Below are 13,076 nucleotides of genomic sequence, written 5' to 3' on the forward strand. Positions count from 1 at the left end.
GGGTCAAGTCTCGCCGCTGTAGCTGCTTTTTCGTCAAAGGGCGTAGACCGTTCGTGCTCCCCGTTACATGACATGGAAGTTAAATTCTCTGCTACTTGCCGTTTGTGCGAGTTTCGCGAGCCAGGGAAACCAGCACAGCACTACGCGATAACGAAACTGATGAAACGCGAAAGCGTGGTCGGCGCAGAGTCGGGCGAAAACGAAACTTTTCGACCGCCCGCGCCCTGCGCGCACCCTGCCAAAGGTTTTTTTTTTTTTTTATGCGGCACACACATGAGTCACCCTGTGAGGCATATTTGATCCGGTATGTTATTCTGCTCACGCAGTCAGCTTGAGCCTGAAATAACAGCTCTTTGTATTATCAAACATATTTGTTCTCCTGATTTTCTCCTTGCTGTATTTTTGAATCTTCGTGCGCTTTTCTGTTTCAGTGATTTGCACCCAATTTGGCGTCTCTTATTATCTGACTTTCTTTTTTGGGAATCCTGGTTGTTTATTTACACTATCAATTAACCTGTCCTTCAATGCCAACTTCCTTGACCGTCCCCTTCATTCCGCGTCCACGCTTTCGGGTTGCAACTATTTGTGCACTTTAGCCGGCCATTTATTTTCATTGACGTTCCTTAGTCTACCTTCAAAACTAATATTCCTAGACGCTTCTCTGACTTCAACGAAGCCCAACCGATCCCTCCTGGCACTGCATCATTTGTGAAATTACCATGGGTGCCGTGTAAAACGCACAATAGCACTCCTCCTACCAACCGGTATCCTATACTAAGAAGGTTTCGTATTAAAATAACCCTATTTGAAGAAAAAAAAAAGATACAGGTGAGATTTTGCGTTATCTCCCGGTGCATAAAAAAGAAGGAAAAAGGAAAAGAAAGCGTGAAGAAAACTGGATTGCTTGTTTAACCTGACTCTTCTGCAAACTGAGTGTGTGAAAAATCAAGTGAAAGATTATCGCTGTCACGCGTTGCTCGTGCTGCGCTGAGAAGGCACGTCGAGTGTCCCCTTCCACGTCACTCGATAGCAGTATGGGCCTCCACAGTGTAGGCGCGTATAAGCTTGTTATGCGCATGCTAGTTTGTTTGTGTGTTTGTACTTGTGAATATGTGGATGCGTGCGTGTTTCTTTGTGCGTCCGTGTGCGCGTTTTGTGCCTGCTTGCGTGCATGCGTTTGTGTGCGTTCCTGTTCTTGCATGAGCGTACGCGTAGGTGCGTGATTACGTGATCAATTGCGCGTGTGTATTTGTGTGTGTGTGTGTGTGTGTGCGTTCATTTTCATTTGATAAAGTGGCTGCGTAAGTGCGCGCGCACGAGTTTGTTTGGGCGTGTTTGCCTGTATATGTGCGTTCGCAATTTTTTTGTGCGTTTATCCATGTATTTGTCCATGCCTGTGTGCGTGCTTGTGCCTCCGTGCGTGTGTTTGAGAGGAGCGGGTGTCTACTGCTTGCACGCGTGTGCGTGTGTGTATGTTCCAGCGCGTCAATTATAATTTGATACAATCGCTAGGCTTTCACAGCTACGTTTACATTCAACAAATTTCACCAAAATCGGCGCAGACGTTGCCGACAAGAACAATTTCTCGGTTCGCATGTACAGTAACACCTCGCTATAACAAAGCTGAACGGGAAGCCGAAATCAGTGACATCCATTACATAGTTTTATCCATTATTGCTTTTTACTGCAATATGTCCTAATGGGATGCGCAACTTCAAACATTCATGGAAGGCGACTTTACGTCCGCGAAACGCCTGTACGACCCCGCAGGCAATGCCATTTTAATGAAAGAGCAAGGGAATCTTCGGCATTCCAAACACACGGCCTGACTCCAATGCCTCTGCCTTCCGTTCCAATGTGATGGACGTTCGTTTCCGCTTTACACTTGGCTGGTCGTGAAACCGGCGAAACGGGGATGCGGTAGAAGAAAACAGCTAGCAAACAGCGAAGCGAACGTCCTAGTCGGGCAACCCGTGGCACACAACACGATGCGCCCACTTAATCTCTCTGTCTTTTTATAGCGAAAGCTTTACTGGCCGCGAACTGTGCGATTTCGCCGTGGAGGTGCTTCGAGGAGGCACGTGACGTCACAAGGCGCGCCTCACCGCGGATATTTCTCTTTCTCTCGCTCCCTAGCCACTACTGCGCATGCGCCACTAGTAGCACCGAGCAACAGGTGTTCTGCCGGTGCGCAGCGCCGCGCCTTTCCGCACCCGGCGTTTGGTATGACGTCACACCGCGTTCCTCGTCGTTGCGCTCGCCGCCGCTCTCTCGCCTGCTGCGTCGCATGCCTGATAATATGTCGGAGGATTGAAAAGGAGAGATCGCGTGCGCCGCAACCACAGTTGAGGTGGCAGTATCGATGGCGACATTTCTGATAAGCAGGAGGAGGCCTGGAATCGACATCCGAACGAAAGGAAGAGGAAGCGAATTGCCCAGGAAACAGACGAACCAAGCGCTGAACGACTGGCTAAACGCCGCAACATAGCTAGACAACCAGACTAACCTGGACTTGCAATCAAAATTAACCAAGGCTAACCATGCTATGCCTTAGCTTTCGCTACGTATATCCTGGCATAGCCGAGCTAAGCCACTACCAATTTTTTTTAGGGTCTAAAATCGTTTGCGCTTGTTTAAAGTCGCAAGCATCTCCCCTCACTATGCTCTGAGAAAAAAACCTAAAAACAAAACTATTCTGTTGCTCCATTTTTGAAGGCAACGACGAAGGTTGGGCTGCGCTCCGTAGCGCGTTCACCGTGCGCACGCATTCACGAGCTATAAAGAAGAAGCTATAGTGAACTGTCCGCAGCTGTTCGAGTCCTTGCAGCAGTATCGCTCGACCCGAAAAACAGGGACGCTCCCACCCGTCATAACGTGGGTTGACGGCATCCCATTCCTCCACCACCACCAATTTCGGCGGTGGTTAGACCAGCGACGGCATTTCTCGCGACTGCGCTGCCGTCGCCTCCCCACACGGCCGCGCCCAGGTCACTGCCGGCTTGCGCCTCTCGTACCAACAGCAACGCCCCTTCTCGCTTCGCCGATAAACAGCGCCATGGAATCGGGAGCCAATGCAGGCTCAGATCAGGTAGCGTCGCCGCCGCTGAGCATCCTGGATGGCTTCGTGTCTTCCTCGGACACGCGGCCCATCATCCAGGAGAACGTCTACGTCATTCTGGGTCACGGCAAGTTCCAGAGGAGGGTGCTGCTCTGCGCCGTGCTTTGCCTGACGGTGCTTCTGCTGCACGCGTTCGCGTACCGACTCATCGGTCGTCCCGTGCAGCACTGGTGTCGCCCTCCCGACGAATTTCTGCACGTGCCCGTCCAGGAGTGGAAAAACGTGGCCATACCCGTCTTGGCCGACGGCAGCCTCAGCGACTGCACCGTATACGACCCACCGGTTCCGGTGAGCGTTCGATTCTTACTTCTTATTTCGAACGCGTGTATGACCCCACACGTTGACGGTTAAGAACAGAATAGCTTATAGAGCAGACGGAGACCTGGCGCTGTGACATCTTTCAGCTGACGTGGGAAGGTTGTTTAATACGTAGATTTGCGTGATCTTCGTCTCGGCCCGTCATGTCAGTTTACTGCCCTTTATTTCCTGTTGCCCAAATGTAGCAGCAATGTTATTAGACGTGGAAGGCAATAGAACTGCGCATACAGGCATACCCACGGCAAACTGTTTGCATTAATGGCGCTATATTTTGTTTAAACTAATCCATTTGCAAAGTCAGACTCGTTCGAAGCCGAAAGACGGAAATGACCCGAATTCATGCAATGCCATGAATTTCGCGTTCAACAGCTTTGACTGACCACACGTTCCTTCCTAGTAATTATTAACCTGTAAGTTTCGAAGCAATTTGTTGGTGTTCCTATGAAATTACAAAAAAAGTTAATGTTCTGGAATGTGCGAATGAATGCTATCACCCTACGGACTTCCATAGTGCCGGTATCCCTCCTCACCAGATGGTAATGTGGATGACCGGGCGACGTCTCCTTTAGAGATACTATGACATAGGGATGGGTACCTGCTCACGGACTTTTTTGACGCTTTTATGGAAAGCAGAACTGTGGAAAAGCTCAAACTTCGTTGTTTGAGCGTGCATCGTATATGTAATTTTAAACGCTCTTGGGCCTGTTCAGCAAATTGTATAGAGTTTATTTTTATCATTGTTTTCCATTTAAATAAACAATCCCAGTTTCGCCATAAGGACGAAGCAATGAATGAGATAGCAGCATCTTCGAATATTACACGAAGTGTAGGGTTCGTATCTGTAGTAGCATTCTGAATTGCAGCAGACGTATGCTTACTAAATAAACGCCCGTATTGTGGCACTTGAGGACACCTGAACAAAGCAAACTCGATGACCGCGAGCAGCATCGGTGAGAACTGCAGGGTCTCGTCGGCGTTGTTGCTTTGTGTTGACGTCGCGTTCCCGTACTGCGGCGGGCTCACTTTGGACACGATGCGTGCGTCCATATCGCGCTTTGCAAGAGCAGGTTCTTGTCGACGTTGTCACTTATCCTCGTGTTCCCTAACGCCACCTCTGGGCGCCTCCTTCGTTCAGCTGCAGCTTCCGCCGCACACGCGCCAGCACATTGTTTCTGCACCTGAACTAACGGAGATCACTTTGCGCGTACATGCGAGCCCACCTTGCTTCGTTGTGATTAGCGTTTCACTGGATCTACTGCACCGGTGTTCTGACAACAAGCGGACGGATGTTCTTGCTATTTGAGGGACGCGATGCTTCGCTGCGGAACTCACGCACCGGCGGCTGTCCTTCTAGACAGCGTACTCCGGCTGCAACGTGCGAAAAAACTGTAGAACAAGCCGACATGGTCTGGGTGGTCTTCATAGGCTGCGTAGGCTGTGGTAGAATTGGCTCCAGCAAGCAAAGTTGTATAACCCGAGCTGTCAGCCTGCAACTCCTTCTGTGCACCAGTCTGTGCGATAGGCACAGGAACACGCCTAGACATCTTTCAGCAAATATGGTGTTCAGATTCTGACTCGAAGGGAGATCATATACTCATTGCGAGTAATGTTCTTCCGAAAAGGTTTTAGAACTAAAGGAATCCGTATTTTTATGTATAATAATTGATAACAGAGAAAAATGGCGTTGAATGATAAAAAAAAGTTGCAGCTTCGTCCGAAAGCAGAAACATCGATTGCGACCGCACCTAAGTTGACAGCTATACGAAGTAAGGATAGTATTTTCGGCGGCGGCATCAACTTCGGAACATACGTATATTAACAAACTTAACAAGCATGGTGTCACGCGCGGACAATCAAACATGCACACATCTCGCTCGATGACCAGAAACTCGCTGTCTAAACACTGGAATGAGGACGCACGGCAGCAGGAGCGAGCTAAATGAACCTCGTGCTACCTCCCCTCCTTCCCCTTCCTCCGGAGCCTTGCATGAGATGGAAGACGGCGCGCTTACTCTCCGCTTTCCTCCCTTGCATGCGCGAGATTCAGTCACTATCGCCGGCCCACCGTGACACGCTTTTACTCGCAAATACGGTGCGCGTCGACGATTTTATCGCGCTTGCACTTTATACGGATCATCACGCTGACGCCGACGCCGACAGCGACAACCACAGCAACAATGCGCCGGGAGTGTCTGTATAATTGCCATCGCAACAAAACGCGCCAACGTCTCGACGCTCTGGCTTGAACCATGCCCTAATTGTTAGACCAGTGGTTCTTGGCCATACTTGTGTCAGGAACCCCTTGTGGGCTGGTGGAAGTGATAGGGGCCCCCTGCAGTGAAATAGTGGGGGAGGGGGTACCAAAGCACTATTTTCTTTTCGACGAACGAAATTAGCAACACACATTGTAACGTCTTTTATTATTATCTTTATTTTTATCTTGTGCGCGTTGCCGCCGCAGTTGTGAGAGCAGCTCCCAGAACTGGGAATGAGTCAAGGCTAAACTGGCCTCCAAAAATTGTGCAATTAAAGAAATATTTAGACCAAGGTTTTCGAATACGCATAGTTTAGCTTTAAATATTCAATGAAATATTGGGTAGCAAGTTAGGTTAATTTGATAAGTTGGAAATTTGCAACTGAAATTTCAATCTTCTCAAACTATAGACAACTAAGCCATTACATCGAAACGTTAGGCATTTAGATCATGTTAGCTTGGAAAATTTATCAATTCTTAGTAGCTGTTCTCATCAACTTGCGCTTTAAATACCGCATCAAATGCCCGTAAACACGGAGCTATTTGATCCTGTGCCAGTCGTCACTCATCGCACGGGCTATGAAGCAGTAAAGTGAGAATCGGAGGTGGTGCTGATAAAAAAAAAGAAAGAAGAAAGACGAGAAAAAAAAAAGGCATCCTCGCTGTCCACAAGCCCCAGGCGCTAGCTTTGTTCACGGTTGTACCGTTTAGAGGGTAAGTAAGCTTTCCAAGCGAAATTTAGCCGGCAGCACGAAATTATCACAGAATAAAGTACAATATCGCCACAATATTCTTAGATTAGATAGAACCAAAGGACTGCGTTTGCTCGCGCACAGCCTGGAACATATTCGATTTGATTCCAATATTTGTATCCAACCGATCATTCGCACAATTTACAATATTCATTCTTCCAATTGAATTCGAATATACGATTCTTTATTTACTTTTTGTATTTTTATGTTTTGCGGGCTTGGCTTTAGCGGACCCCAATTATAAAACCCCTTGGTTAGAGGATCGAGCTGTTCGGGGTCCTCGCCTCGAATCCTGTCGTCGCACAACTTCATCTATGATTAGTTATTAAAGACGGTCTTTCTTAGCGATGTTGCAATTTACGAAATCTAGTTCACAAGTCGTATATCAACTTGGAACGAAGTTTGAGAACGACGCCAGTTTATGCATATGTGTTCCTTATTTGTGAGACGACATGCCTTGCTGTTATGTTTATTATGGAGCTAAAATCTATTAAGAAGCATTCATTTACAACGTAAGTGAAAGAACAGTACACATTTGCGGCTAGTTGGACGACGGTAACCTAAAAAGTATTGCCAGTTTCAAGTATCTCTCCAATTGAACGTCGCTCGATAACTCACTCGCTGGAATTGAAAAATTGCAGTATGTGCTCTGAAGTTGTTCGTTAACAGTTAGAGGAAATTTGTTAATTAGTCAAGTATGCCTTTCGACTTTTTTGTGCAAGCAATGTCGGTCTCTTCGAGCAAAACTAGTATCCATTCTAAGAGAGGCGATTTACGACAATTTTTTAATGCCCGTAAAGAAAGAGGCACAGATTCCTCGCCACGCTAAACGTGTTGTGGGCACAGCTACCCCAAGAGTATCTAAAAAAAAAGCCATCTGAATATTCCTTGGGTAGCATGCGAAAACTGCTGTAGGGATGTTTACCATGAGCAGCTATATAAAACTTGAACGGCGAAATCAACGAGAACCGAAACCGAAAGGCCAACATCTGGACCAACGAAGGCTTAATGTAGAGAGTTTGGACCGGGCTCCTGCCCGCGGAAAGTTGTTTTTTTAGCACCGCTCTTAGGCACCCGTTACTGTAGCGAGCATGGGCGTCGGCGTCGACGAGCAAACGAGCACAGCAAAGGAAGAAAGAGCGAACGCTGAGCGCAGCGGGGGATGAAGGACGCGAGGAGGAGAGCGAAGGAGGAGGGTTTGGCGAAAGCGTGAGAGCCGAGGCGCAGTGGGGCGACGATACTTACATTTCGGAATTTGAAGTGCATCAATAAATTTTAGATAACGGTAAAATCCGCGGGTCATGGATGTTTCGGTCATTTTTCATTGGGTTTTAAGGTAGGGTTGGTGTCAGTCAAACGTTTAGGTGTGATATTGACGTAAATGGCTTCAAAATAAGGCTCCATATATATATTGCTTTAAGGGGGTGCGTCAGGTAAATATAAGCCACCTTTGCTAAATTTCTTCCCCGGTATTTGTAAACTATTGCTCGAATAAAAAAGTATTCGAAACATCGCCACTCATGGGAGTGTTACAGTTACGTCAGGTAAACAATCGTGACTACCTCTAGAATAAGAAATTGGGACCTTGATAAATTGGACGGGACGAGATGTTTCCTTGTGTGTCAGCTTGCATGTATCTTGGCTGGTTTTCTTGTGCACAGAAAAGTGCGATAAAATGAGCGTGGTACATAATCTACATTAAGAAAAAACGTGTTTAAGCATACACTTTCACAGGCACTGTCTGTGGAAATAAATCTGCAGGCTTATGAGTGGAGCTATGCATGGGACTAACACAGCCGTGTAGTAAATTGGGGTCACATATGTGCGCTTAGAAACAAGGTCAAAGACGTTTTTCTTTGCTTGACACTGTTGATTATCCATGACTTTCCTTTGCCCACGATGGCTTACTTCTTTAGGGCCATCGGTAATGTCACATGCTCATTCTAATTTCTTTTTAATGCGACGACAGTAGGTCACGAAAACATCGATTTGATGCGTCGCGTGAGGCCCATGGGCACTGCGACAAACAGCACCCATTGCCGTTTCCTCATTGGCGCTTGAACGAAGCTAGCTCATTTCTGTGGGAACAATGCCTTTGGAACCAGTGTTGGATACGCACGCCCAGGCGTAGGTATCCTGTAGTATTCGCAAAGTTCGTCATGTAAACATTGTTATCTTGTCATCTAAATATTGCGCTTCGAAATCCGCAATGAATTTTTGGGGTACAAAATATGACAGTGTCCTTCAAGTATATTTCTAGGAAGATCGCAAAAGTTGAAATGCTTTTGCTGACTCTAGAGCGACAGTGTGTTCTTATATCTGCCATTTAAAAATATAGGTCAGGCCGTTTAGCTAAAGCTAAAAAAAAATAATAGGTAGCGCCCATTCCACGATGATTGTCGACGGTCATGCATTTGCCATTGAATAGATATAGTGACACAACACATTACAACCGTCGAAACTAGTTATGAACGAGGTATGGACTGCAGCGGAATTCCTCCTCTGTCATTCCCTATAAACACTCGGCGCCATCTGACGCCGTCGCCGCGAAGCCTGAGCGTGGCCTCCGAAATTCATGGCACGCCATTGCGGGCGAACGCTGAGAAAGACGTCATCCAACAGGGCGGCTCGTCTCTCGCGCTTCCTTCTGTACAAGGTTCGCCATCTGGAGGCACTGCTGAGAATTCCGCTCGTGGCCCCCGTGACGAAGAGCTTGGTGCGCAGATGCCCGCGAACCCTGAGAATCGTTCCGTTGCTTGCGGCACACCCTAGGGCGCGTACTCAGTCACCAGAGTGGGCGAGAGGTTCGTTGAAGAGCGGCACATGCCCAATGCGTTCGTGGCGCAGCCTGCTAATCCACTGGGTTGCCCTCCTTGACGAAATTTTGTGACGTGGGTAAAACTGCAATCAGCATCGGCTAAATTTAAGCGATCCAGTGCAGAACGCCACATTCCCGTACCTAGTTTCCCAAGTTGGCGTCAAAGGTGCTTATGTAAGAGCGGCACATACGTATTCGCACATAACTAGTGACCCAAGTTGGCATTAAAGAGATTCATCGAAGAGTAGCACAGAGCAATTGGCACATCCTACACAGTCGCGCATCTGCAGTGACCGATGCCGGCGTGAAAGAGGCTCGTCCAAAAGCGGCACCGTTGCACACATTGGCACCTTCTCAGTGGTCCAAGTTGGTTCTATGGTTGTTGTCGAACCCTGTTACCTGAACACAGGAGCCCGATGCGTAAGCCATTCGACCACCACAGACCACCTTAGGACCCAGGTAGGCGCGACAACGGTTACACACACACACACACACACACACACACACACGCACACGCACACGCACACGCACACGCACACGCACGCACACGCACACGCGCACGCGCACGCACACGCACACGCACACGCACACGCACACACAGACAGACAGACAGACAGACACACACACACACACACAGACAGCTGGACGGATGAATAAATTGATGGACGGATGAATAGATAGATAGATAGATAGATAGATAGATAGATAGATAGATAGATAGATAGATAGATAGATAGATAGATAGATAGATAGATAGATAGATAGATAGATAGATAGATAGATAGATAGATAGATAGATAGATAGATAGATAGATAGATAGATAGATAGATAGCCTAAAATAGCCTATGAGTGCAAGCGCATTAAAACGAAGCAGCTTAATTTCCAAACACTATAACGTTTTATGAGTAAGCATGGCACAACGAGTTCATCATGTTCAGCTTCTTGCCTCTGAGTTCACTGCTAACATGAAAACGAGCTCGTCTTATTCCGGGTGCGACATAAGCTATTATTGGCGTGTGCTAGTTGGTGCCGTCGCGGCGTTGGCGTACTCGATGAAATGAGTGATTTATGCATTTTTCGTTTTATTCGAAGGGAGAAAACGGCGAAGAACGAAGAGTAGTGTCTTGCAACCAGTGGGATTACGCCGGTGACCGACAGGAAGACAGCATCGTAAGCGCCTGGGACCTGGTGTGTAGCCGCCACTGGCTCTACGCGCTGTCGGAGTCCACATACATGATGGCCCCCATGGTGTTCGTTCCACTGGCAGGAATCGCGGCTGACCGCCAGGGGCGCAGGCCCATTATCCTTGCCTGCGCCTTCACGATGCTGTTTGCGAGCCTTGCTGCCAGTTCGTCTCAGGTTTTCGCCGTGTTCGTTGTGACACGGTCTTTTGTTGCCGCCACGACCAGCACCACCAATCTGCTGGTTTTCATCGTGCTTTACGAGGTGACGGGCGAGGAACATCGCGCTCTCTACAGCCTCCTGGCTACGAGCATCGGTTCGGCGATGGCGATGCCGCTGATGTCCCTCGTGTCGATGGCCAACCCGCGTTGGTGGCTATCACACACGTTCCTCGCAACGGTCACGGCGGTGGCGGTTGCCTGGTGCGTCATGATCGACGAGTCTCCGGTCTGGCTCATTGAAACGCACAGAATTCGGCTAGCCGAGCTCGTGATACTGAACGCTGCCGCGCAGAACCGCATCGACCTGGCCAAGGCCAGGACAACGTTCAAGGCGCTCAGGCATCAGCTGGAGAAGCGAGAGACGGCGCCCCCGACGAGCACCATCGGCTCGGCCAGCGTATCCACGCGTAGCCGGCGCGCTGTATCCGTCCTCATTTCCTGGTTCGGAGTGTGCTTTGCTTTCTACGGAACAGGCCTTCATGAGACGGCGCTCGATGCCCATTGGGCGGTCTTGGCATTCACGCTACACGTGCTGCTGCTCGTCGCCGCCTACCGAGGCATCACTAAGTGGGGCCAACGAGTTTCGCTGTCCATGGTGCTGGCGTTGCTCTGCGTGTCCAGCGCCCTCCAGGCCGCACTCCATCAATTGAAAATCACCGTGCCCTGGACCGTGTTTACGAGACTCGTGGTCAACAGCAGCGCCGCCGTATCCATGTCGGTGAACTACGGCTACACGACGGAAGTGTTCCCCACCTCGATACGAAGCAGAGGGCTTTGCGTGTCGTACTCGGTCGGGCGGGCTGGCGCGCTGCTGGCCACGTTTCTGAACTCGATGTTTTCTAACAATGCTCTAGTGTTCGACATCACCATGACGCTGATCGTGTTCGCTAGCGGGATGGCGATCCAGTGGCTGCCCGAAATATTTGTCCACAAGAAGATGCAGCCGTCGACACTGGAGCCGGCCGCATTGACCGATGAGCAACGGAAGGAAGCGCTGAAGGCATCCTTGGCCCAGGGCACGGAGTCTGTCGCCAAGAAGGTCAAACGCCACAAACGACGTCGCGAGCCAGCACACGACGTGACGTCACCAGAAGTGCTAACACCGTCTGGGATGATGTCCCCAATGGCAGTGGTTAGCACAAGTGACAAGTACCTTTATTCGTCCAAGAGTGTGAGACGCTCGCAGCAGAAAAAGAAAGGAACAAACAGCACGGTCGTCTCGCCACCGTCACTAGGACCCATTTCCCGGTGACCGCATCTTTTATTGTTACCTAGCTACATCCTTTGTTTTCGCTGCAAACAGCATGGTATATTTAGTTTTGTTTCGTGTTTCCATGCATATCATGACACTCTGCTTTTAGTGAATTTCGTTACAAATGTTTTATTGTACATCGACTGCATCAGACACCGCGTTTTTGATTGCTCTGGTGAAAGTTTTGCTCTTTCGATGGAACTGTCCTTTGCGGCCCTGTGCTGTTGAAGGCATAGCCATGGGACCCCACGCGCGGAAGTGTGCTGTGATGCTTACGCCAACAGCAATTGATATAACGCGTCGTTTTCCTGCGTACACGAGGACCTCGAGGAATCGCACCTGCGTGCAGTCACGCCCTCTATTTGCTCATGAATGCGGTGTTACGGTCTCTATCTCAAAAAGGCATAGAGCCTGGCAACTGCCTGGAGCATTCTGACTGAAACTTGCGCAAGTGTACTTCTTTGGGTATGCCATGCAACTAACGTTTTTGGTTCCTATTGTGTCGCTGATCAAGCGTAGAAGGGGTCATCCGTAAAAATAGGCACGACGCCCCTGCCGACCACACTTGCCGTTGTTAGGAGACACGTTCCCGCAGTACGACCACAAACAAGTGTTCTCGCAGGTCGAAAGCAGACATTTGTGCCAGATCGATCACGTTTGTTGCCCTTGACGGCCACGAGAGTCCGAAATACGCATGCCGATACCTCGAATGGGTTGGCGAGCAGGACTGCCGCCTTTTCAGGGACACAATTTGTGCGATCGCTCGTTGGCTGATCTTTATCAATGTCGTAAGACGTTATCGCGCCATCCACTGTGAGGCGTGTATATCGCCGGTAAAGGGGGAGCGTGCAGGTCATGGCATTCATAATTCATCGCAACAGGGCCCCTGCTTACCTCATTGAAGGATTTGGTGGAATCATTTTATATATAGGCGACTATGAAAGAGGCCGCGTCCCGGCCGGGCCATTAGTAGTATACTTATGTAATGCGGTCGCTTTCAGGCTGATTTCTAGAAACTAGGTCTGCACCGATATGCAAAATTGTTCCGATGGAAATAAATCAGTGAATTAATGAAATCAGTGAAATAATGAGTAGAGTTGTCGATTTGGTGAAGCTATGATCAGTGCTAGAGTCAACTGCATCTGGTACTAGAACTAAGA

At 48.9% G+C, this 13,076-nt stretch overlaps 1 protein-coding gene across 1 annotated transcript; it reads left to right on the forward strand.

Annotated features, from left to right (window-relative positions):
* Positions 1-2,967: 2,967 nt before the first annotated feature.
* LOC126524242 (solute carrier family 22 member 7-like) lies at positions 2,968-11,916 on the forward strand. Its single transcript, XM_050172574.3, has 2 exons — positions 2,968-3,406; positions 10,354-11,916. The coding sequence occupies exons 1-2, from the start codon at positions 3,056-3,058 to the stop codon at positions 11,914-11,916; spliced, it is 1,914 nt and encodes a 637-aa protein (XP_050028531.1). The 5' UTR covers positions 2,968-3,055.
* The last annotated feature ends 1,160 nt before the right edge of the window (positions 11,917-13,076 follow it).

This window comes from Dermacentor andersoni, chromosome 3 (assembly GCF_023375885.2).
Source record: "Dermacentor andersoni chromosome 3, qqDerAnde1_hic_scaffold, whole genome shotgun sequence".
Taxonomy (NCBI): domain Eukaryota; kingdom Metazoa; phylum Arthropoda; class Arachnida; order Ixodida; family Ixodidae; genus Dermacentor; species Dermacentor andersoni.